General features: G+C 35.6%; 1 protein-coding gene across 1 annotated transcript in view; it reads right to left on the bottom strand.

Annotated features, from left to right (window-relative positions):
- VPS13B (vacuolar protein sorting 13 homolog B) overlaps positions 1-27,707 on the bottom strand; it is a 459,490-nt gene that overhangs the window by 144,428 nt on the left and 287,355 nt on the right. The window contains 3 exon segments of the mRNA XM_032182423.1: positions 10,324-10,467; positions 11,492-11,618; positions 22,252-22,455. Coding sequence (XP_032038314.1) covers positions 10,324-10,467; positions 11,492-11,618; positions 22,252-22,455 — 475 coding nt within the window.

Genomic DNA, 27,707 nt, shown 5'->3' with positions numbered 1-27,707 from the left:
AGATTATCATAAACAAGAAATAAGATGCACATTTTTAAGAGGAGAATAATTACTTATTGGAAAAGATTAAGAATGATGACTCTATCAGTGATTTATTATTTTTAGAAAAAATATTTTTAGAACGTTTTCATTTAAAATCCCTCAAAGATGAATTAATTGAAGGAGGTCTTATAGTCTGAGTTAATTCTAACTATGATGATTTCCATTTTCACCTCAGTTAGGGATTCTATACAACTATGTATCAGGAAAAAAAAAAAAAAAAAGAAAAAAGGTAGAAAACCTAGGACACCTGCCAGACTGCTTCCATTGTTAAGAGAGCTTTCCAAAGGACATCCTCTTCATTTGTCCAAATCAGTTTTTATTCCATTTCTTTCATCTATAATGCTAATTACATGTCTCTTTCATAGGGCTTACTTGCCTGAAATTGCACCCCTATCTATTTTCCAGTGAATACTGTAATCTTAATTTTGGCAATCTACCAGTTTTCATTAGTTTGTTCAGTTCATAAATCAGTAAAAGTTGTTCCAGTGGTTAGTTCTACCTTAAGTAGTGATTAAAATGAAACAAATCCAGTATTGATATTAATCCATCAAAGTACACCCAATGCCTCCAACAAAATCCATATATACTGATGAATATATTAACCCCTTAATGAAATCAGATGCATTATGGTTGATAAAACAGTATTAAACAACATATTCATGCTTGGAAAAAAATAACAGCAAGTAGATTGGCTTAAGTTATTTAATTTATTGATAATTTATTGATGAGGCACCTGCAATGATTTCATATAATTCTAACCTGCAATGTTAAACTGTTGAAAGGAGACTGTTAAGAACAGCCCTTGACACTTAAGAAGATCCTAGTAGGCTGATCAGTAGATGAAACAGGATTCTAAAAATCCTTATGATTTAAAACCGTACGGCTTCCGTAGTAATAATAAAATATTCCAGAACTACAGCAATGTCAACTCTTCTGTTTCACTAGTAGAGCTAATCAAATACAACTACATTTTGATCATGTCGTGTTCAAAGCACAATTTCAGAATTCTCTTTTTAATTATAATGTTTTGATAAAATCTAACAAATATCAGTGTAATGTCTTCTAGCCCTACTAAACAATTTATTTTTCATGTCAGTAGAACCAGGGAGTCAAATTCACATTTAGTAGTATTAGTTATGGTATGCTGAGTAACTGCAGTTTACCAGATTGAAGTACGTCTGTAGGTTTTGAGAGTCCATATTCTGATCGTTCTGAATTATGTAAAGGAAAATTCAGGCATAATATAAAAGATATTATCATTAAGGTATATTTTATTGAGAGAAGCTGCCAGCAAAGAACCTACTCTCTTCTAAATACTTTCTCAGATGATTGTGATAGTTAGTTTCCAGCATATTAACAGTATTAAATGTTCTTTGCAATCTTTCATCAATTACACTGTTAAACTATTCAGATGTCTTTGCAAAAAGCAAATATTAAACTTCTGAATGAAATCAAAATGTATTAAACCGTTGTCTAGCTTTGTTAGATAAACCAGTGGTAAGAAGCAACTAGGAGAGATCTGTTTTAAGCCTGAAGAGCAAAATTACAAACTCAGCTTTCAAGACTACCTTGAGAAACTGATTAGAACAGATTTTTAAGAATAACAAAAGCAAATAAAAGTAAAAACTTTGAAATGTTTTAATACTGGCCTAATTTCAAGATCAATATTCCCATGTTATAAACTGTAAAAACAGAGAGAGAGAAGAAATCCAAGAGATCCTCTCTAGCAGATGTGAAGTAGTACCAATGTTTTTGCAGAGAAGAAAAAACAGTATGGTGGTCATCTATGTTAGAAAAGATTTGCTGGTTGTAATCAAAAATAATTTCAGGATGTGACTTCTGCTCTACTTTCAGAGAAAGACAGCTTTTATAAATCAAGGCCTAAAATTTTCAGGTTTTTGAAGTTACTGGTATGAACATAAAGTTATTAGGCACAGAAAGACTTGTAATTTTCTGTTTGCATGTTTTTTAAGGGAAGAAAGTGAACATATAGGTCTTTTTTTTTGTGCCAGAATACCTGGATTAGAAAGATTAATATAACAATATACATTACTAGAGTATAATTGTCCCTATTAGAATGGTAATACAGTTAATTTCTTTTCTTATTTATTCACAGTACGGGTGCATTTTATCAAGAGTAAGACAATCCTCAAATATTTTACTAGTAGCTTCTAGGTGCCTTTTCAAACACTGAGAGCATATTATAAAAATAACTGTTAATAAGTAAAGGCATGCTCTAAATAAATACTCTAAATTGTAGATATATACCGATTCTCACAGAAGATTGTAAAGCACTTAAAACGTGTACAAGGCACACGTTGCAAGTTAGCATATATCACCAAGGATTAACGCACAGTCACTTCATATCTAGAGTGAAATCCAGAATGAAATTATGCTGAAAATGTATCTGTTGTAATACTGCTGATTCCTACAGTAATAGGAATGATTTGCTACAAGTCAACAGCAAAACAGGAAAAAGGCAATCATTGCATTCATTCCCTTCCCTTCAGAAAATGAACAACAACGTTCACAGCCAGACACATAATTACATTCCTGTAAGTTTTAATTTCCATAAAAAAATGAGCTGCTTACATGAGCTTTTTTGTGTTGGACTGAATGCTAAGTGGATTACTGCTTTTCCTTGCTTTGAACCTAATAGTCTTAATTGTATTTAAAACTCAGATTTAGACCGTTGTGCTGCCACAGCTGGCTGGGGGAGGAAATGCACAAAATGAAATTTCGCATTTGTCTAAAAACCTGAAAAATAACCACTGCAATAAAAAGGTCAAATGTCTATGAACACAACAGAACAGGCAACTGTGTCCAGTTCTGGGTTCCCTGGTAGAAAAAAAACATGGAACTACCGAAGCAAGTCCAGCAGAAGGCTGGTCTTAATTACTTGATGGTTTAATAAGTTATCCATTAGTTTATCATAATCAAGTATAGATTAATATAATTTACTGTGTGAAATTTTACACTTAATATTCATACATGTGCATACAGTCATGGGCTAAAGGCAGGGGTCCAAAAAACCTGTTTACTATAACCATGATATTGTAAAAAGATAAATTAGTAGTATTTCATGAGATTATTGCTAGATTTTGATTACTGGAAAATTTAGACAGAATTTTATTATATAGCTTAAGATTTTTCAAATTGACGTGGAAACAGAAATGTATTTGGTTTTGAATGCAACATCCACTGCCAAATGAACCCACATGCTCTTGGAGCCCCTTACATTTCCCTATAAAACATTAACTGTGTTGACTAAGCAGCAGGGATGAATGTGCATTTACGTAAAATGTACGTTATGTAAGAAAATCAGGGCTATTTTCAGCGTGCAAGACATGTGTAATACGTACCTAATGCAAAACATCAAAAGAAAAAATGTTTTCCTTCCAGTGACTGGTGTCAAGAAGGTCATATCCCTTTATGGTACAAACATCTGTTGGGCGTGAATTAATTTCAGTGGCATAGGTTTTCTTAATGAGCGATGTGCCAAAATTGTAATACAATGTGGACAGCCACCTGCTTTCAATCTGCTTAAATCCAGTTCCTTGAAAAGCTACATTCCATCTCTTTCCTAGGTATGTCCTCATTGACACACACAAAAAAGGCAACTGAAACGTTACTTATATAATAGTGACAATTCAGCTGAAACTGCAAAGTCATCAGGAACGTCATTGTTCTGACACTGAGTTACCAAATTTGTAAATGCTAAACTTGCTTGCCTAAAGGATACTTTTTTTTTTTTTCCCCTTTAAAAAGGAAGAACAAACAAGCTCTTCAACTCCTTTTGCATCAGCCATTAAAAGGCTGCTTTCTTTCCAATCATACAGATTAAATATTCAAGAAAAAGCTCTCTGGGCATGAGCCACAGTTAAGCACAATTGAGATAAGAGGCTTTGAGAAACCTGCTGATTCTCTGAAGTTCTTTCATGGCTGAGACCTGAGAGACCAACGAGTAACCTACCAGCAGTAGACTCCCTTTTCCTAAGTAATTCTATGCTCTTTGATTTCTACCAAGACAGAGGTCACTATGAATTAGTAATTTGTTTGTTTTCCTAATATAAGAACTTGATGCATGATAAGCAGAAAGAAAAAAAGGGGTTTGGGGGGAGCTACTTGCTACTGTTTATTATAGGTGATGAAATTTTTCAAGAGTTTCAAAGGTAACTGGGCAAATCCATAAGGAAAAAAAAACAAAACATAACTCTGAAGACTATCAGTTACAAAGACGTCAATTACAAAGAATATTAGAGGATGCATAATTAATGCAACTTTTCTTATATTATTTCCAAGGCATTAGCTAATGTAGGGCTCAATGAACCTCAGTTTTACCCACAATGGCCATTACTATATCAGTACTATATGATGTACCTCGTATCAACTACATTTACATAGTCATTTCAATCATTAATTTGTTAATGGGCCTGACATTTTTCTATTAGCTTGTTTCTAAATTCTGTGCAGGAAGTTCAAACAGTATTGATGAAAGTGATAAAGGAAGCACTTGTAAAATTTTAGGGTACTTACAAAAACAAGAAGACAGGATTAGAAAATTGTAATGGTGATTTCTAGAATTAACAAAATTAAACAACAAAAAAACAGTGACTAACATGGTACAAAAGGAATAAGTATGTTATCCCTTCCAGAGGATGATACGGGAAAGCAAGCAAGCAAGGAAACAAAATACATTTTCTGAATAAGAACAAATCTGCAAATGAAACGAGTAATGACCAAAGAAAATCTTCATGCAGGTTTTTTCCCTGTAGCCTAAGTTCAGAAGAAAATCTACAGAAGGTATTATGATATTCTGAAGAATTTTTCTTACTGTGTGAGAAACAAGACAAGTCAAATATTTTCAGAAAACACAAAACTGTATTTATCCTTGCTTTCATTACTTAATTTCTAAACCAGCAGAAATATATGTAACGAAAGACTGGTGATCTCCAAATGAATATCAAAAGTGGGTCAAGACTACTGGAAGTCAAGACACTTGTGTATGGATTTCTGAAAGAAAGCAGACTGTAGGAGACCAAGAAGAAAGAGAGAAGAAAGAAGAAAAGAATGTTACATTAGAGCTTTATGACTTAAATGATGATTTTTTACTTTTTTTTTCTGTGGGATACCGGGCAGAATACATACATAGATCAAAGATCACCCCCATCTCTGGTTTGCTTAATGATGTGGTTCATTCCTGCCCCCTTAAAATATGTTTTTTATTTTGTTAAAAAGTATGAATATTTAATTTGCTTGAAAACACTGGTTTCAAAAAATAGACATGTGTTATTCTTTATATACGGTTGTTTTTAAAGGAGATTTAATATGATGATTACTTGATATTAATGAATAACAAAACTAATTACTGTTGGTAAATCCACATGCCCCAGGCATTCTTAATATGCTGACGTTCCTCTTTATCTAATAAAAACGGATTTAGCTGCTTAATGATTTTTAGTCTTCAGAGAATGCAATTCACTAATTTTTCCCATTTGAACTAAGTGTGGCATAGTTTTTGAAACCCAGGGCAGATGAATGAAATTTATTAAATCCAAACCCACAAAACTAGAAATTTATTGGGGCTGTTATGATCAGTTAGAGATTATAACAACAAAACTACATAAACCACAGCAGATAGTCTTGTCCTTTTATAAAAAATCACTGAAATGACCTGAGCCAAAAATCTTTTTGTCACATCCCTTGGCAGTGTTCAACACCAAAGGTGATTTTTCCAATGTTCAAACTTCAGTCTTTCATTTCATTTAACTATATAACTCCTTCCATATCTCTATAATTATTTCTAAAGCTGTAGATGATTCTACTTCAGCCTTGATGTTTGCATGTCTCAAATATTTGTGTATTCACAGCTCCAAAAACTTTCACTTTGTCATCTAACAGCCAAGATATATGAATTTGACTCTTAAGTTCCACCCTCTGCCTCCCAATAAATCAGTACCCCAGAATCCCCAAATTTTTTGTCTTTCTTGCAATATTGGTTAGTTTCAAATGGCTGCTTGCTGGAAGAGCTGTCAACAGCCCATATAGCTGGCATCCTTGGATGCTCACCTTGCAACCAAAAAATCAGAAAGGGAGGCCTACAGATAAGAGAAGCAGCACAAGAGACAAGCTTTATTTATCCATAGCTTTTACTTGGACATTTACCTCAATTTGGAGAAACTACTGTCTCTGGGAAAATGCAAAACATTGCTAAGAATCAAAAAAGATAAATAAAGCTAAGTTTAATGAGCTTCTGCCTGACATGCTTAGCCCTGCCTCAGAATCCACAAAGCAGATATCTAACAGATCACCCAATTGCCTTCTATTATTAAACAGATGGATATGTGTGTGTGGACAAAGGTAGACCGGGGCAGTTCGTGTACCTCAATTTTTATCAAGGCCTTTAACACTTTTAACACAATGTACCTTGCATCCAAGTTAGGACATTATGGCCTGGATGGGTGAACAACCAGATGGATAAAAAAACTTGTTGAATGATTGAGCTCAGAGAGTATTCATTCATGGAAGATGGTGATATGTCCATCACATTTATTTGAGAAGTTGTGGCAGTCCAGGGAAGTTCCCACTGACTGGAAAAGGGGAAACATAACCTCCATTTTTAAAAAGGAAAAATAGGAAGACCTGAGGAACAACAGACCTTGACTGCATATATCAACTCCGGAGGTCCTGCCCAGCCTAAATTATTCCATGATTCTATCTTACCTTAAGATTTTGCTTTAAAGAAGACCTCATACTCTGAAAATGGCTTCCTGAAAACATGCTAAACATAGCATCTTTAAATGGGGTTGAACAGCTTCCCTGACGGAAAAACACACAATCCAAATTATTATCTTAATTAGTAATAATGGGTGTGCCTAAAGGAAAGCCAAGCAGACAGCATTGCCTTAAGTCAGTGTCACACAAAATCTCATTAATAATGTGAGTTCCAATCTAACTTTGGTTTGTCTCCCCAGCCTGGTGCTCAAAAGTCTGTTTAGACCAAAAATTTCTCTGAACCTTTTCACTAAGCCTGAACTGTGTATTCTATATGCTGGATTGTCTTTTCTTTAAAAACAAACAAAACAAACAAACAACAAAAACAAACAAACATGAACGCAAAATCCTTACTAGCAATGCAGAATTGTCAGTCAGCTGGACACTGTAGGGAACAACAATTTTTGCAACATTCATTGGCCATGGTCAGATCTGTGTAAACCCAGAAGTATTTCTAGGAGGTCTTTCACTATTTCCCCTGTAATGTTTTTAAAGTGGTATTGGTGCATTAAAAAAAGCGAAGAATTTACCATTCTTGTTCTATTTATAGTTTTAGGGATCTCTCGAATCCTACAGTTCTTGTTACAGTTCACTTTTCAGGACTGAAGTTCAGTTTTTGACAGATAATCGACGAAGTATTTGATAGGTATGTACCTCAGTCTTTTCACTATTTTAGCAGATAAAAGTACATTCAGTAAAATTTTGATTTCACCACAGTCAGCTATTTCAAGAAATTGAAGGCACTGCTTTTTCCCCTTTCCTTTTCAGAAATTCCCGTGTGCAGTTTTCACATACTTTTGCATGTGTGGTTGCTTATTTATTCATGAGTCCTTGAAGAGGAGCACTGAAGGGGCATAAGTTTTTAATACCCTTGAAAACAACTGAGCAAACGCTTAATGCAAATAGATCAGTAATGTAAATTCATGTACAAATACCAAACCTGCATTATTAAAAAAAAAAAAAAGACAAAAACAAACCAAACCAAAACCTCAAAACAGTTTTGAGGCCAACTGTTACAGAGCAGCAGAGAAAAGAACTCAAGGGTCCTACTGGACAAACTGAACATGGGACAGTGACATGACCCTGTAGTGATGAAGGATAACCACTTATTGGGCAGCAGAGCTGGAAGATCAGAGGTGAGATTACTTCTCTTTTGTTAGATACTTGTGAGTTCACATCTAGAGTACTGTCTCTAGCTTTGAGCTCAACAGTAGAAGAAACAGAAGAAACTTGAGCAGGCAGAGGATTATCAAGAGGGTTACCAAGTGGTTAGCATGTATCAAAGGATATATAAGGACAAGGTGAGAGGTCTGGGTGTGTTCAGACAGATGAATAAAAGGCTAAGTATGGTGAACAGGAATCAAATTGCTGCTTCCAGTTACCTAAAGCAGGGTTATGAAGATGAAGTCATACTCGTTCTTTAGTCTGAAATGAAACCCTGAAAGGCAGCATCAAGCAAAATGAATATAAACACAGAAGTTCAACAGAATGAGGGTAGTTTAGCACAAGAAATTTACTGAGACACGTAATGCAACCTCCATTCCTGGAGATATGAGAAGATGTACCTGGACAATGCATTAGTCTTGTTTTGAGCAAAAGAATGGCATCCAGAGATGCCTACCAACCTAAGCCAAGTTTTGATTCTTGTAATGGAATAATTAGCAGGTATGAAGTATGAATAGTTATGTGTGGGCTCCACACTTGGTTCAATGAGTTGAAAACAGCAGCATACAGTGTATTATGTTTCTCTCTGCTGACTAAAGAAACAATAGGAAGATACTAATACATATGCATATATTAGAGGATGGGGTAGCTTCATATAGGCACATGTGACTGCAGAACAGTGAAGAAAGAAATGGACAGAAGAGTAAACAAATAAAATACTGGATTTAAGATTTTCAATATAGTGAATCAAGGTACAGTTTTAAAACTTATTAATGAGAAGGGAACCACCACCTTGACCCAGAAATATTCTCATAACTCATGACAGGACACCTCAATAATGAAAGGGAGATAATAATGAAGGACAAATATATATCTTGGGATGTAGTCAACAAAAAGCTTAATGAAATAATTTAGTAAATTACTTGTAAGCTTGTATAGTCCACATCAGTATTGCAGCAGTTCTGCACAGTGCCAACTCAAAGTTTTTGGCAGCCATTCAAATCTTTTTATTCTATCCATTCCACTGACAATGGGAAAACAGTGCTTCACAAAGTATTGAAGATATTCCCATACATACTTATAATATTCATATTCAAAAGAGGCCCTGTGTCTGCAATGTATCCAAGGAAGAGAGAGAGACATTGCATTTTCTCACTACATCATTCATGGTTCAACATGGTAACTAAACACCCTTTATTGGTGTTTCCTATGCTTGGGAAGGAATAAAGGAGGGAGCATGATGTGATACCTACGTTAGCAGGATATAAACAACTTCTGGGGTTTTGACAGGGTGAGGAGAGAGGAATACAAGCAATTTGGCTTCTCTAAATCATTTCCCATTTCCACCCAGCCTCTCACGCATGCTGAATCTGTGTGGGCAGGAAAAAGGAATAGTTTCTCCAGCTATTCCCTTAGACTTTTGGAAAGGGCAAGTTGATTGTATCTTGCCTCTTCAACTCTCCCCTTAACTCTTTTTCTTATTTGTGAAGATTTTTCAGTGGGTCTAACAGCAGTTCTAGTGGAGTTGGTGCCTTGTCACACTGACTTCTACTGTCCTTAAAAGATGCTGTCAACCTGACTACACTTTGGTATGAAGATAAGGAATCTTCATACCTTAATAAATAGTGTTGTTTTTTTTAGAAAAAATATTTAAACTTACAATTCTGTCACTGTTAGTGACTACTCTTCCACACTATTGACTGACACTATCGCCTATTGACTTCCAGAAATAAACAAGAATGTCAAATTCAAGAGATGGCTGCTGAACACTACAGGATTCTATTAAAATAAATAAATTAATTATTTTAATTAATTATTCAGAAGATGATCCGTCATGTGTTCCATCATCTCTCTCACTGAATAAGTACAAGAAGATTCAGAGATGGATTGAGTCCTATGTTCTTGAGTTCTTGAGTGAAGATACTTAATGTGAGTAGTGGGTACTAGGCACAGAGAATATTTTACGATTTACTGGTTTTAATGAAGAACATAATTAGTGCATACAAATATGAATTCATGAGAAGATGCCAAAGCTTCAACAAAATTTAAACAACTTTAAAAGCCTACTTTAAAATTCATTTTTCATCATTTGTCAGACAATTCTCCTTGTACATAAGGTGTTGCAAAATAACCTCAGTCTAATTTACTGAATAATATTCTTATTAAAGTAAGACCCTTCCTACTGTTAGAATATTAGAATGAGTTATAAGACTGATCAAACAAACAATAATAAAACATGCATTTCACTTACCTCTCTAATTTTGTCACTGTAGATGATGTAAACACCTGCTCAGAGCTATGTTATTATAAAAAGAAATCAGCTGCAAACCAGGAGAAACCTACCTCAGTGGTGGTACTGGAAGATTCCAGCCCAATCATGTTGGCTTGTACCAACTGCTGAAGAAGTTGTACTTGAGCCACATTGAGGAAGAAATCCAGATTTGTTGTCATATTCACTTCCAAAGAATGACCACACACCAAAATTTCCTATGGAGAAAAGGTAAAATATTAGATATCAGGTACTGGGCAAATAATTTTTAGTTTCTATGTAACTATGTATTTAAAATAAGAATTAGTAAAGCTCAGAGATTTCTTTACTGAATAAATTCTAAGCATCCTAGCCACCTCCTAAGCTTTTTTTTTTTTTTTAATGTTATTTTATATCTGCACTTGTGATGACCTTTTACACAAAATATCAAGTTTTCAATTTTTACTTTCTACATGTATTATTTGTTACTTTACAACTGTGCACATCTATTGCATTGTTGTAGTACACACCTAATACCCCTTATGTTCCTGTATCAGTTTTGCTCTACCCAGGAGGTAGCTATTATGAAAAATATTCTTTGTGAGCTGACAGAAACTTACTGGCATATTCCCTACATAAAATGTTTTAAATTCTTGAGATATAAACTATACCAAAAAGAGTCAATACCTTTTGGGTGTAACATGCTTCACAGACTAAGCATGAACAAGCTGACACACGGACTGGTAAAAGTGACTGTTAAATCTGGAATAACTTGAAGTACCCACAATAATGACTAGGGATTGGATGCTTTGTGGAAATTTGTGGGCTTAAAAACTTGGCTAAAAGAACACAGCTCAACTAGCTGTGTATACACTGCATGCTCAACTAGACAGTGTATACACTGCATTTTCAGGTTTCTCTATGAGAAGCTTATGAATGCAATGTTTTCTAATGTTATACTATAGCACCTATTTTCAACATCTTTCCATCACAAATTTTTTAAGGATTCCAGTTTTCTCAACTGCAAACAGGCTTATCTACCTCTGGACAGTCTGCCTTTAATATTAAATGCCATACACAAATTCTTTCTGTAGCAGATAGAAGACACTTCAGTTAACGATAAAGATTTTTTTTTCTTTGCAGTTGGTGATGTCTGTATTCAAAAACTTACCACACCTGTGATTTAAAACAGTGAAACAGTAAAATATTAAGATTGCCCACATACTAAGAGTTCTGCTATTTCTGTTCGCATTTTATACTAACCTCTGGGTGTAAATTCTCCGGAGTATCAATTTTTGTAAAAATAATTGCAGGAGCTGCAGTTATTCGAACAGTGAAATCTGTTAAAATTGGAGTTAAAATGGCTCTCCTTTCCTGATGCCGCTTTATGCTAAAAGGAAAAAAAAGGATAGGATTAAATCACATTATAAATTGTTGAGAGGCAAAAACTTCTGACGTTTTTCTTTATATCCATTATGTAGCATAAAACTGCTTCAACAGTAGTTTGGCTTTCTGGTAGTTAAGCATTAAATATCATAAATCACATCTATTCCAATCCTGAAGGCAGGCTTCTTCTTTCATTTCACAGAAAAGATATGTCTAAATATTTGACTCTTCAATCTATCTCCAGTTAGACAACTGGCACATTTGGCATTGCTTTTCTTTTGTTTAACCAAACTATACAAAATCATTTGAACAACGATAAAATGTTATTAGAAGTATTTTTCAAACATGCCTGTGGATGCCCTTCATTTTACAAATAACTGTCCTGAATCCTCCACAACACTTGAATTCATGCATTAAATGCATAAAACCCTGTGGTGAAAAAAATACAGTTGTTGCACACAACAACGTAACTGACAGAAAATCAAAGACATGAAAAATGACACTACCAAACCTCATAAAAGTCTAGGACTTGCACATTTCATTTGTAACAAATAAAGTCCAAAATATTTAAAATGCCTTCAAAAATGAGAAGTGACAGTCCTTCTGCACTGCTTCTTTCACTGCTTGTTCCTAGTAGTTGCTCCTACTTGGTACCTTTTCATCTAGATATTTACATTTGCTTGCCAAGAATATCTGTGCCATTAAACTTGATAATGATGTTTGTTTCCCAGCTGGGTATTAATTTTTTTCCTTTAACCAAATACAAGGCCTAGAGGCACAAGCTCATAATGGATGGACCACTAATAGCTTATGACAACACATTCCAAATAGCCAGAATCTTCTGTGTCAGGTCAAATAAACTATTGCCACAAAATGCCATCTGAGAGTCTCTGATCAGGAAAAAAATAATGTAATGAGATCAAGATGGTGCTCAGCTCTTAAAGGAAGATACAGCTCAAATTCCTGGGACAGCCCTTCTATCAAGATTGATTTTGGTAATTCTTTCTACCTATCATAAGTTACAAAAATGCTAAATGTCTGCATTTCCCCAAAGAGAAATCTAGAAATTACTGAAAAATTATGGGTCTGAGCTAAATTTTCCAATGCCCACAGAATAAGAAATTATCAACTATGAAACAATGCAAGTCAAAGTATACGCTAAATTATGCAAACATCTATTAAAATATAAGACCAAACAACACTTCCATGAAAAAAAAAAAAAAAAAAAAAAAAAAAAAAGAAAGAAGAATATATCTATTCAGATAACTCTTCAGATACATCTGATTGTCAGATAGGTATACCTGTATTAGACCTAATCTCGTTCTATCTAGCAAAGGAGATGTGGTAGTTCAGACATCATCATAAATTGCCCAAGTGAGCCAGACACATGAACTATGTAATTATACAACCAGTTCTTACCATCAACTAGAATTATCTATATTAATGTCATTAAATGATATGGTTACACGTCTGTCTATGTAGGAATAATCTCTTGACACACGTGGAACAGGTGTTTAAAGTTCTTGATTAAGAACAGGTATTGATACAGATATTCCAGAGTAACGATAATAGTTCTGAGAAGGATTCTGTGGAAAGTACACAATCGCAAATATTGCTGGTTTGTTGGCCAAGAGTTAGGCAGAAATGAAATGAAATAGATATCATAACATGACTAGAAGTCAGGCTTCGATATATTTCTACCAAGACACAAAACCACAGATGGCAGTTTACTGCTCAGACTATTTTGATGCTTCAAATTTCACTAGCAGTCTGAGTGTCCTCAGAACATGTAGGAGGCATGGCAAACAATAAGAGAATGTAAACTATCATATGGAGGTAGGCCTTAAGTCTTTTAAATTTATTTAGGACAACAGTATACAGAAGTTAGCTAGCAGATGCTACAGATCAGAGACCTATTATTTACTGAGCACAAGTATAACAAACATTTGCCTTTGTTTCACATGACCTTCACAATCACTGCCAAGTTGGCTGCACACTAGTTATAGCAATATGCTTAAAATCGAGTTGATTTATGACTGTGAGAAATTTACCATCTTACAGTAAAAACTTTAATATTTTGGTAAGCTGTTACTCTGCTGGTCTACAATGATGGTTTCTGAAGCAAGATTAGTCTAATTAATTCCACAAATTAAATGCAGACCAGTTTTTGGTTAGTGTACATCTTCAACTAAAAAAAGTGTCTTAGATTTTGCCAGGTCTACAAATGCTTCTCTCCCTGCCATCACCTTCATTTTAAATTTAAACCAGATGGCTTTCTTCCCAATTCCTACTTCCCCTTCACAATCGGATGAGAAAGAAATGCTTTCATTTCTGAGGAAAATGGAAGAGCTAAGCAGTAGAACAATTCTATAAAAGAGCACACATCTATACGCTACTGAACTTCAATGTGAAGGGACTTAACACTGCTGGTATATATGATTTTGACAAATGAAACAGAGCTATAGAAGCAAGTTATTTGTTGAACCCCAAACCTACAACTGGCTCTTTTCATCATTGTTCAAATTATTTCTCAGCTTATTCCCATTTATTTTAAAATGTTATTCTAGAAGGTACCCAGTACACTGCATCGTAGAGGACTTTTTTGTTAATATAGATTGGTTGCTGACTTTTTTTTTCTATTTTTTTAAAATCATCCTTATGTGGTATTCCTGTCCTGCTCTACTTACTAGTTTCCACATTTCTAGTTGGTGAATTTGAAGCTCAGCCAAATCAAGTATTAGCAAAATAATTGTAAGTACAAACAGAAGGCAAACAGAGCACAGTAAATAATGAGGGGAGAGGATATGAGAAAGTGCACAAAAGGAACAAAGAAACAAATTCCACTTTGAATTATTAAGTCTTCCACACTGCACCTAAGTGCACCGTTAACTTAACACAGGTGTACGCCACATGAGCTTATGAAAAAACTTGATTGTGAAGAGCGTAATGATGGCTCTGTGTCTGCAGCACATTCATTCCATGGTTCATTTGTGCATCTGTTATATATTTGTCTTGGAAAAAAAAAAAAAAAAAAGAAAAAAAGAAAAGAAAAGGAAAAGCTAGTACTTTTAGAGATGTTAAAGCAGTTGATCATCTACACTTAAAAGTACTGCACAGAGTACTTGAAAGTCCATATGTTAGCGCAGAGCAACAAGGAAGCAAAACAGTTATGATAAGGTCTGGAGGTGCCTTTTACTCAGTGCTGAATTAGGACTATATCTGAATGATTATATGAACTCTGGTTATTGACTACAGATCCACATTGTAAAATCACAGGACAAAAATGGTCTCTGTCCTCAAAGGTTTACAATTTAAATCTAAGAAAAAACAGACCTGAAGACTGGGAAATAAAAGTAACAACTAACGGCATTGTAGGTAATGACATCAGTACAGTGGCAACGTTATAGCTGTTTTATGAGTTTTTCTATTACACTGTAATAGAAATGATTTTTTGGGGGGAAGGATTTGAAAGACAACATTGCAATGATTTTGTGCATGTTCACAGGAGATGCCTTTAAACCTGTAGGATAACCTAGGAGTGAGCACGAAAATACCTTTTTGGAAATTAAATGCAGCAGCCCCGTTAACTGGCATGGTGAGGTTTGATGAACACTGAGTGTAGGCAAGTCAAAGCAAATGAAAGAAGACATACAAGAAGAAATGGACAGTTTGGAAGTACCTTGAAAATAAAGACATATCTAATGATTAATGTAACAAAAAAATGTTGTGGAGACAAGATAAAGAGATATGAAGAACAGAATTTTGTATTCAAAACAACATTTGATTGCATCAAATCATAGAATGGCTTGGGTTGGAAGGGACCTCAAAGATCATTTAGTTCCAACTCCCCTGCCATAGGCAGGGATGCCACCCACTAGATAAGGGTGCTCAGGGCCTCACCTAACCTGGTCTTGAACACCTCCAGGGATGGGGCGTCCACAACCCCTCTAGGCAACCTATGCCAGTGCCTCAATGCTCTGAGTAAAAAACTTCCTTCTAACCTCTAATCTAAATTTCCCCTCTTTCAGTTTAAAACCATTCCCTCTCAACAGCATATGATTACATCCATTCAGAAGCACTTTGAATTTACATGAGGAGGAAGGACTGCCAAAGAGATGATGTTGCTCTAACAGAGGAGGTGTGATGATGTGAGACTGGAAAAGCTATGAAAACGTACAATAAGGAACATAACTTGGCAATCTTATATGCAAACAAAATCCAAACAAACAACAAATACTGGCCAGTAAGAGATAAAACATGACCGAGATGTGAAACTTGGAAATGTCTGCCTTATTCCTAATTATCATTTTTTTCTTAATGATACCTTACTTAATCCAGAGTTTGAGTCCTTCTATAATTAAAATATACATAGCTCAGGAAGTAACTCATATATATTGAATTCATGAATGACAACTAAGAGCTCACTTATGCCATCTAAATTTACTGTCTATGGAGAGATGAATCTTCACATAAAGTTCCATTACGTGAAAAACAAAATTCAAGTATTAGCATGGAACATCCCACATAATCAAGCAGTATTTTCTAGAGGTGTAAGGTATGCAAGCCTGAAGATGTTATATTAGTTAGCATGCTACCTTTGGACTTTTATCTTGCATGCTTCCCTTAGAGCCGTATAAATCATTTAATCCCTGATCTACTAATGCATTGGGATACCTAACTACTGATGACATCTGTGGAAATGAGCATCATCCCGCCTCTCATCTCCATCTTTTGGTTGGTAGAACAGTTCACATCCTTTTAGCTCTCTGAGGTGTTACAAAGAATCATCATAAGACAGTGAAATAGTGTAACTCTACTTTGCGGACTATCTAATGACCAAAAAATTAGACAATGAACAAACGTACACCATCTGGCTGTACAGAATGACTATTGTTATGTAATTATGCCTCAGTAAAAATAATTTTCATCTTATTAAGACTAATAAGATGTGCAACATTTCACTGCTGTGGATTAATAAAGGAAATTACATCCCCCTTGTTATTGAGTAAGACTTCGTACAGTGCATATAAAAATACAACTCCAGGTACAATAAATACAACAAACTGAAGTACAAAACTGAATGCAAACATATTCTATTTTATTCCAAGATTCACAAGGAATGCCCCTACTTCCCCAGACATGGATCTACTGATCATTTCTTCTTGGTCTTCCCTCCTAGAATCTGGCAAGCTGCACTTCAACTCTCCAAAAAAGCATGAAAATGAAAACTATTCAAGGAAAAATCTGCAGGAAACATTTCTGAGGATCCTTGCAAAGCAAGTGTGGTATTTTGTTCAGTTTCATACAACAGATCATTGGCTCCCTGACATACTCAATGAGAGTTGCAAAGAGCTGTTCCAGATGGTCGTATGCCAAGGACAGAACTGTAATGCAGTATATTGCCACACTCAATTCATTACCACACAGAGAAGTAATGCTTTTAAGCTCAATTAATTTTTTTTTTTTTTAACAGAGTTTATTCAGGCTGCAGGAAGCAGAAGTTGCTGCTGGGAGCTGTAGAAGGATTGCACAGGGATGGGGGTGAGGCCTCAAGAGAGGATATATTTCTTTATTTCCTTCAGGGCTGTTGTTTTTTCCACTGAGAGGAGGGAGAGGGAGGAGGAGATCCGCAAGCTGAAAAAGCAGTTTTCAATCAAGAAAACTTCTTTTGGTTAAGTACTCCCAGTTCCCCACATGCTGTTTGGTAAAGGGAATAAACGTGGACAGGTTTCATTTGTACATAACCTTACTAGAACTGTCTGACTGTTTCCAGTACTCTTTTTATATATTACACCATTAGGGAGCTTTTTATAACATCTACAGCGAAGGATAAACATTTCATAATGGGAAGAGTTATGACCCCAAATCCCCAGTACAGCATGGTATTTGGACAGGTTTTTCTGAGAGCGGGCACCCACCCTACCAGAGCGTTCTAGTTCCCCCCATTCTTCCTGCAGTGACCTCCAGAGGCATGGGAGGCTCATAGATGCTTCAGGATAATATGTTGAAGAATTTTACACTAATCTCCTCAAAACATTTAACACCTATTCTCAAAGTAGGATTACTTTCTTTCCAAATCTCACTGTAAGTGAAAAAAAATAAAAAATAAACAAATTCAAAAGCATGAGATATTTGGTACTAGAAACACTGAACTCCAGAAGAAATGGTGGGAACATCTGAATGATTTACTTTCTATATAAATGTTGCTAAACCATTTAAATTATAAATTATGTCGAAAGCTTTCAGATATTTGTTTACATTACATACAAAAATTTTATATTTAGAATGATTTGGTTTTCATTCAAGTTTTTAAAACAAGACCAGATTTCAACTCAGAAGACTAAATTACAATATAATAAATTCTAGATTTTTTACAGCTCTTTAACTAAAACAAAACAAAACAAAAAACACCAAACTAACACTTTTAGAAATGGGAACGCAAAATAAAGGGTGATATCTCTGCTGAAGTTCTCTGCATGTGAAATACCCAGATATAGATTAGATTCTATACTGTACCACACTTTGTCTATACATTAAAAATGAGTCAAGTAAGAGAGAAATGGATCTCAAAAAAGAATTTTAAAAATCAGTTAACCTAATAAACCATAACACTGTGTCTAAATGGTAAGTAAAACCAAGGAGAAGTACATGTAAAAATAATGAAACTAACCCTACAATAATTCAGTAAAAATCATTATGTTCCAGGTAAAACATCTGAATGAAACTTAAAGAATTAAAAAAGAAAACAGTATCATAAGTAGGTCAAAGTATAAAGCTTCCATGATAATTGCAGTAAATCTTAAGATAAAAATCACCCTGAAAACACTAAGCACCATGTAAAACACCATGCAGCCATCCTCCTGGTGCATGCTGGAAATCTCTCAATGGATGGCAAAGTTCAATATGGGTTCTTATAGTTCTCAGCACACCACTTGCACAGATCATAAAATAGATCCAGATTCAGCAAAGCTGACTGCCAACTAAAAAGCAAAAATGTGAATATCCTGAAAAAGAATTGTAGCAAATGTGTAAAAATGTAAGCCAAAAGGACAAGAAAACACTTATTCCAGCTTTCTCTTTAAACATATTCAAGCTGGAATTAAAATACAGTATTGCATACCACAAAGGAAAAGCTAATGGATTTAATTAAAACTGATTAAAAACTATATTAAACTGTATTAAAAAATGAATTAGAAGACTAATGTAAAAACTGTTTCAGAATAAACTTACTTATATATCAAATACATTGTAATAAAAATTTATTTTGGAAGTCTACTGAGAAAACAAATAATATCCAAGCAGTTATATGAAAAAAGAGAATTCTGATTATTTTCAACTGTTTCTCTTATTCTTATCTGTATAGCTTTTTAGTAATCTCACCAGTTTTCCTATCAAAATCGATAACCATAAAGCTCAGACTGAAGTCTGCTAGCAACATGACTTCAGCCACCAACAGGAAGGAAAAAGGAACAGCAATTCCCCAGTGGCTGCTTTTGTAATGTTAGCTTTACTCACAGATTAGCCAGAAGTCCTTTGGAGATTAATTCTCTAAAAAAAATGCTGGTGGCCCTACAACATTTTGTGAGAATGAACTTCATGGGCAACTTGCCCAAAATCAAGGCCTACGTAGAATGGGTCATGTATATATTTTCAAGACCAAGAAATTAAATGCAAAGTTGTCTATGAAATTGTGTTAATAATAAATAAATAAATAAATCATTATATGGCAGGAGAGAACCAGGTGATCTTATAATCGAAGAACCAATACTATCACTGTGTTTAACTGATTTTTCATCTGTATTCCAGTCACTCCTTGTAGTTTTATCATTGCTTTGGTTAGATCTGCTGTTACTGACCTCTGTTTTTCAGTGATAAAACTAGAGTTTATTCTTGGTCATTTTGTTTTCCTGCACGTATTCCTCCAGAATAGCCTTATATGCTCTTTTGATCTTCCATCAATTCATCATGTACAAATCTTAGGCTTCATGTGATCCTCGTGTAGCTTCTTTTGCTACAACTTGCCCTGCTTCCAGGAAAATCTCACAGATTCCAGTCATCTCCTTTACTCTTGAAAATTAAACGACCAATACTTCAATTTTTGTCTTCCTTCATGATTCGTCCTGTTTTTCTATTTCACTTTCAGGAACACAGCCCTTAATTCAGACAGGAAACTGTATCTTGGGAGACATAAAATAGTGCATCCGTTTCATAAAGATTGGACCCATGGCCGAAGAGCCAAGCACACGCAGCACCACAGAATGGAGGGGGGCCAATAATGCAGAAGAATGGAAGCTTGTGATGGCAAGCACCAGCAGCAGGAAGAGATTTCACCCAAAGCCTGAGGTGCTCTTGCAGAACCTCTTCACTACTCTCTAGACTGAAGAAGAAAGGCCCATCACATCAGGGCCCATCAAGTATGAGATATCATGGAAAGACTGCCAAGACTTGTCCACGTGTTGGACTATTACCCTCTGCTGCTCTTCCATGTGGACATTAATACCAAGGGCGAATTGTAAACCATCAAACAAGATTTCAGAGCTCAGGGAATGGTGGTCAAGGGTCTGGGAGCCCAGGTCATTTTGTCCTCAATCCTGCCAGTGAGGCGGAAGAATGGGAGAAGTTGCAGAGAGATTTTCCAAGTTAACAACTGGCTGCACTGCTGGTGTTAGCAACATGTTTTCAGTTTCTGTGATCACAGGACCCTGACTGAAGACTGACAACTGACGGAGAGAGGCGATATCCACTTTATTAAGCGAGGCACGTGTGTATTTGCCAACAGGTTAGTTAGCCTGGTAAAGGAGGGCTTCAAAATGAAAGAAGGGGGATGGGGAACATCACAGAGACAGAGTAGTCAGCAAAACACGGCTTAAGTTGGGGGTGCATGCAGCCAAGCAACTGTGTACAGGACATGGCTGTGGAGGATCCTCTCACAATCCTGCTGGGAAACCTGCATGCTCGATTACCCCTCTGAAATGTCTGTACACCAGTGCATGAAGCATTGGGAAGATACAGAAGAAATAGAGATCTGCGTGTGGTCGCAGGGCCGTGATCTCATTGCCACTACAGAGATATGATGAGATAGCTCACATGACTGGGATGCTATCAGAGATAGCTATGTACTTTTTAGGGAAGACAGGCCAGGAAGGCAAGGTGGTGGAGTTGCTCTTTATGTGAGAGAGCAACTGGAATGTATCAAGCTCTGCCTTGATGTGCATGAAGAGTGAGTTAAGGACTCATGGGTAAGGATTAAGGGGCAGGCTAACATGGGTGACTGTTGTGGGTGTTTACTACAGGCCACCTGATCAGGAAGTCAATGAGGTCTTCTACGGATAGCTGGAAGTAGTAGCCTTTTGATCACAGGCCCTGGTTCTCATGAGGGATTTCAATGACCCTGATATTTGCTGGGAAGACAACACACCTAGGCACAAACAGTCCAGGAGGTTCTTACAGAGCACTGATGATAACTTTTTGACACAGTTGGAAAAGCCAATGAGGAGAGGTGTGACGCTAGACCTTGTACTAACAAACAAGGAATGGTTGCAGATGTAAAAGTTGACAGCAGCGTTGGCTGCAGTGACTATGAGATGGTGGATTTCAACACTCTGTGTGGAAGAAGCAGGGCAATAAGTAGGATTGCAACTCTGGACTTCAGAAGAGCAAACTTTCGCTTCTTCAGGAATTCACTTGGAGGAACCCCATGGATTCGGGCCTTTAAGGGACAGGAGTCCAAGAGATCTGGTCAATACTCAAGCATCACTTCCTCCAAGCACAAGATCAGTGCATCCCTATGAGAAAGAAGTTATGCGAAGGGGGCAGGAGATCTACATGGATGAGCAAGGACCTCCTAGCAAAACTCAATCAGAAGAAGGTACACAGGAGGCATTTTTTGACTTATACAACCTGTAAAACCTGTATGCATTTTTATAGCACATGCATGAATTTGTAGAGTTAAAAAAAAAAAAAAAGCATATTAGAACTAGAAATTAAATTTCAAAAACTCCAAAATCAGAAAAAAAAAAAAACACTAATATTTTATAATTTATAATTTTAAAACTTAAAATACCAAGCAAGTGTACGCAGGTTTTACCTTTCAGTTCTATTTACACAGAGGGCAGAGCTTTGCATGTGTATCACACAGTATACAACAAGGAAGACTCAGTTTAAATATCTCATTCTAAAAATTTGTCTGGTTTTAGTTACAGAAGCACAAAAAACACTTCAGAACCAATAGGAAATGTTCTACTTTATCCTCCTCTAACTTAAAAATGACTAAGCTGGTTTTACTCAAGCTTTGTAATAATACAAACAAAAGAAGTTAAAAACAAAAACAAAACCTCCTGTTGCTTGTAGACTGAGAAGCTGGATGTCATGTCTCAGCCCTGGAGTTATTTTTATGGACATAACAATAAGCCACTCAGAAAAGAGCTTATAATGGAAAAAAAGACACAATAACTAGACAATAACTGCAGTGCAGCAATTAATAGTGATATTCCCTTCAAATGCATAATCCAAAACTCCGTACAAATTGTGCTTGCCATGCAAAAAAACAATGCAGAGTTAGTTGATTCAGATATACAGCAAATGGTATCTGTAATGTTTGTGCTATGTAACTTCAGAAGAATGTTAAAAGTTCCTACCTACTGGCCATGTTCCATTCAAGTGCTGGATTTTGAGAATTTCTTTCAGTCTCTGGCAAAACCCCTCCTTTTCCATTTTCCTTCTCTGGTTTCAACTGATTCCAATGAGCAGTACCAATGTTTATAGATTGAAGATCTATTTGATATTGTCTGTCTTCAACTTCTGACCCAGGGTCTCGAAGTATTCCTAGATTCAGTGCTCTTCTGTAATACAAAAAAAAAAAAAAAAAAAAAAAAAAAAAGCACTTCAGAAGAACAAATTGCAATGAAGAAAGCAATCACAAACACAGCTCAAATCAGACTAAAATTTGCATTGAACAAGTTTTGCTTAGTAAGACAATTAAGATACAAAAATAAGAAAACTCAGGTATGTGTTTTGCTACTCTTGATTACATCTAAGCATTACTTTAGGTCCAGATCTTCAAAAGTATCCAGATGCCTCTCTCTTATGCATTTGAATGAGGGATACGTAAATAAGTATATTTCAAAGTTTAGGCAGGTCCACCAAAGTCATCAATCCATTGAGATCAATCCATTGACTTTATGAGCAGCCCTATGGGAAATGCAGGAAAGCATCTACTGAATAGATAAAGGATGTGTTATTCGAGTCTTCAAAAAGAACAGCTACATAGCGCTATTGTGAACAACTTTACTGTGAGATAATTGTTCAAATTACCTGAAAGAATAAAAAATTGAAATAATTGTTCAAAGTTACCTGAAAGAATAAAAATTGAAAAGAACATTCTAAGATGAAGAAAATCTTTTTAACACAGACTTTCAGTACAGTGTTGTGTTATTAAAATTCTCCTGACAAGTAAGAAAAAAAGCATTTTTGAGTGAACCACATTACTTGTGGACTCTGCCAAACTCTACTGCATTGGAAGAATATTTATATTTGCAGCTGAGCTTGGAGAACAGTCACATCAAGCTTCAACAAAACAAAGAGATTTTACATGAATGGGTGCTGTGAAGACCATTTGTTCTTACTAGTAACCAGTATGAGAGGAGTCATCTACTATAATTTGCCTTTTGCTAATGAGAGCTAGGAAATCTTCCAAGAAATGAACTTGCCCTTTCTACATGGTGAACAACATAACTTTATCCGCAATGCTCATTTAGTAATACAATAAAAAAGCACAATTGAACTTACCACCTTTTTTTTTTTTTTTTTTTTTTTTTTTTTAACAAGCTAGGAAAACGCACAAGGATATGATCTTGTTCATTTTGCTTTGAATCTATGCTCACATCAAATTATAGTCTATTTTTCATGATTTCCTACATTACTGAGTTGAAGTTTGATTTGAAGGATTAAAAGAAACACACTGCAATCTGTGATACATGCACTAATGTAATCTATAGGTATTGGTATGCACCATATTTCAAAGTGCAGTCCCAATGCTGCCCAAACTCAAACCCAGCTGAAACTGCTGCTACCAATGCCATTGTCACTGATGGAATATGCTAGCAATTAAGATAATGAATTAATTATCTACCCACAGGGGCACGCAAACGTCAGGAAAGCCAACAGTTTTTACCCGAGTGACACCTGCTGAGGCAGTGTGATGGCACCATTCAGTAGTCCTATAACTTTCTGAAATGCTTATCTGAAATGCACTGAAAATCTGTTATGTCAGTAGTGATATTTCAAATTTAAATGTGGTTTCTTAAAATTTAGTAATGTGTTTGTCAACTTTTCACATAGAGAGATCTAACCACAACAACTGTGTCTTTTATTATTCTTTCTAGACATTATTTCCTCAACATGTATGTAGTCTTATTTATTTATAAACTGTAGATTATAGTTTGGCCTAGTGTCTATTTACACACCTTGTTTAATGGAAGTAAATATTGGAATAAGTAAATATTGGAATATATGTTTTGTGAAATACTACTGAAATTAAAGTACCAACTTATATATTTTATGAAACCTGTTTACGTATACAAAATACAGAATATGATCATTTCACCTGCATAATGAATCATTCTCTCCGCTACTTAACAGTAAAGAAATTTTGTCATTCATTCTTTTATGAGCAGCTTGAGAGCTTGCATTAAACTGCACCTAGCACTATATTCCTTAGGCTTGTTCAACACAACCATGATGTGGTGAACTTAATTCCTAGAGCAAAATTTGTCTGTGTGCAGCAATATGAAACTCCACATAGTGACAATGGCTTTCTTCCCCCTCAAAAATAACTTACTTAATTACAAAAACAATGAAATCACTCTTTGACACACACACACTTCCATGCAGCAAAATACACAAAGCTACTATTTAGACATAGGGTACTAGTATATTTCATGGATAGTATATTATTAACATAATGGATTTGTCTTTTTATTTTTTTATGTTTTGACTAGACTGATTATTGCTTTCAGAAGTACAACTTGCCAGCTTCATACAAGGATCAAAATATAGCTTTTTCTCCAAATATGTACATAGACACATTTACATGACCACTTATTTGTGGTTTTCTTTACAAACCATTTTTATAAGTAAGGCCCCTGTTTTCTTAGGTAAATACCTTCTAGAAGGATGAGAATAGGTTAAAATGAAGCAAAATTGGCCTGATCTTAAACACATACATTATGCATAAGGTCTGTAGCCTTTTTCATTCTGTAGCTTTCAAAACCCTTTCAGAAAATAAAATCAGGGAAAAAGAGTAAGCTGAGGTTCGAGACTTCTCTAGCCCTACCATAAAAGATAATTTACTAGCTGAAATGTACTGTAGGAGTAATGATTTTAATTGCTTCACCCTTCTGAAAACAACCTCTCTATCCCATCTGAACCTTTCAGCAGGTGGTATAGACTACAACAGTTGGTCAATAATACAGTAAGATCATAAGCAAACAAAGAAGACCATAAGCATATAACAGGAAACACAGCTTTAATGTTTTTCTTTTCAAATTGATTTAGTCTGGGTCAGGCTTTTTGTATGTTTATATAAGAAACAGCTCATGTTGAACCAGTTACTTCATGCTGCTGAATAGGCATAATTCTGAGACCCACTATAAAGAAGTTAAATCTATCCACTTATAACTCATCTGAGACCTACAAAAAGCTAAACAAGGCAGGAAAAAAAAGCATTGTAAGTCTATACATTATGTAACAATCAAGAAATAACCATAGATTTCACACATAACAGTTAATTTCTTTCAGCACTTACTAGATCTCTGTGTGCACTCATTTCCCCTCCCAGGTATAGAGATGAGAAAGCGATCCATTCAAATTAAAGGCTCTGCCCTGATGGTAAAAGATGCTTCCTATTCTAATTCCAAAGGAAACAGACAACAAGCTGGGATCAAAAAACCACCCTCTACTTTACAGGGGTAAAAGTTGGACCTGGATACAGAGGCTACGCAAAAGGACTATCTTCTCTTCTGCTTACACAGTTTGAGTCTAAATGAGTAGGAAATCCCATGATCTATGAACAAGAATTGGGTGAACTAGTGCTGAAATCACAGCAATATTATAGTTGACCTCATGCTCCATAATTGCATTTTTCACAATCTATTCAACATAATTCTCCCCTACAAGCCCACTGGAAGTGTTATACCAAATAGGGGGAATTTGAAACAACTGTTTCTTGGGGAAGCAATGGGCAACAGCCCCATTTGGAGTGAGATGCTACAGGGCATGATGTTAAGGGCAGAAAGAAAAAGTGTGGTAGTGTGGTAAACGTAGGGCATCTATGATGACAATACTAGCCTTCCAAAATGCTGAGCTTTTATTAGTAAAACTCAAGGCAGGAACCAGCTTTCTGAAAAAAAGACATTTTTTTTTCCCTCTCTATCCTTTTCTTATAGCAAGTGGATGCCATTGCCACAAAGAAGCTAAAGCTTGAGTCACTGGGAGAAAAAAATAACTTTCCTATCACTGCAGAACATGTGCTACAGAGACATGATCATAGAGCATGAATGAAAGAAACCCTGTATCATGGCAGTTGGTGATTGAAGACATGGATTTGATTAAATTTGGAGAGATTAGAAGACATATTTGCCAGAAAGACCCAAAGAAGAAGGCAAAGAAAAGACAAGACAAGACACACAGGACATAGGAGAGAACAGGAGGGAGAAGGAAGATGGGATTGGGGCTGTAATGCTAAAATTACATCAAAGTTGTAGTTGTAAAATCCTCTTATTACAGGAAAGGAGGAGGAGACATCCTTAGGCAAGAAGAGTCAGTCCTGACAAATTTCTAAAATCCTGTATGTAATCCTGGGTATGTTGTTTGCCATATAGCATGAGCTCCATATCTTTCCTAATGGGCAGCCTCAGCTTTTCTTCCCCACTCCGCCATCTGTCCCTACAGAGACTCATTTGTGGCTTAACAGACATAATGTTTTATGATGGAAACTGTTTAATCCATGTCAGTAGAGCAGACTCAAATGCTGCCACAGTATACCCCCCTTCTCACCATTTCTGATGTTTTTTTCTCAGTGCTATGCCACATACAGCTGGCTTTGCTAGCAGACGCTACCTCTCCCCTCTTCAGCTCAGCCCCAAAAGAACTCAACTACTGCCCCATCCCAACACTTGCTGGCAGCACACTCTGGATTGGATACCATCAAATTCTTTATCCAGATCATCATTTTAGCAAATGAATAGTAAACACTAACTTTTATATGATTCTTATCTCTGCACTGTAATGATTAAATACAAACTCAGTACAGTAAGACTCCTCTCTTGGATGCTTTACCAATTACCAAGTGATGTTATCTTGTTCACTTTTCATTGTAACATTAATTAATCTTTGCAGGCATCTGCTTCATAACAACAAAAATTACATTCTCCCTTATTAGCTCATTAGTCTCGTGTTCTGTACAGCCAGATACATCATCATTCCCTGCAGAAGTACAGTACACAGTGGGAGTCCTGTAAGTCAAACTGGTTAAAGTACCTGGATTTAGCTTCAGCTTTGGAGGACCTTGTAAAAGAAAACAGCAATGCTAGCTCCATGAGCAAAATCAAAATGATTGAACGCTTCTAAACATTTACATAGTAGACAAATCCATCACATTACTAAAAGCTAAGGAATAAGTTATTAATTGAATTCCAACTGAATACTTTTTGTAGTCATCAATGGTCATACTTATAACTATATAATGGTTTGCAGTGTTTACAGCTTTTTTGCATAGACATAAACCGATTTAAGAGGTAGATTACTTGTGCAATTAGCATGCTGAAAAAAGAAGACCAGCAGTGACTGAAATATATACAAAAACTTCTTGTGATTGTGCTAGGCAGTTTCAAACAATTGATACAGGAAAGCAATAGTCAAAAGTACAACCTGGATAATTTTCCTCTGTTTTATATAATGCTTCTTAAATGTTTGACTTGTGTTTCTTATGCTACTTGGTTCCTTTTGCTTTTTTGCTTTATGCATACCTACAGATGAGTATCATGGCTAAGAGAGAAAGTGTAAAAGTGTAAAAAAGCAAAAGAGGTGGATGAGA

Source organism: Aythya fuligula, chromosome 2 (genome assembly GCF_009819795.1).
Source record: "Aythya fuligula isolate bAytFul2 chromosome 2, bAytFul2.pri, whole genome shotgun sequence".
NCBI lineage: Eukaryota > Metazoa > Chordata > Aves > Anseriformes > Anatidae > Aythya > Aythya fuligula.
The sequence above is the reverse complement of the archived record's forward strand: the minus strand, read 5'-3'. Positions and strand labels throughout refer to the sequence as shown.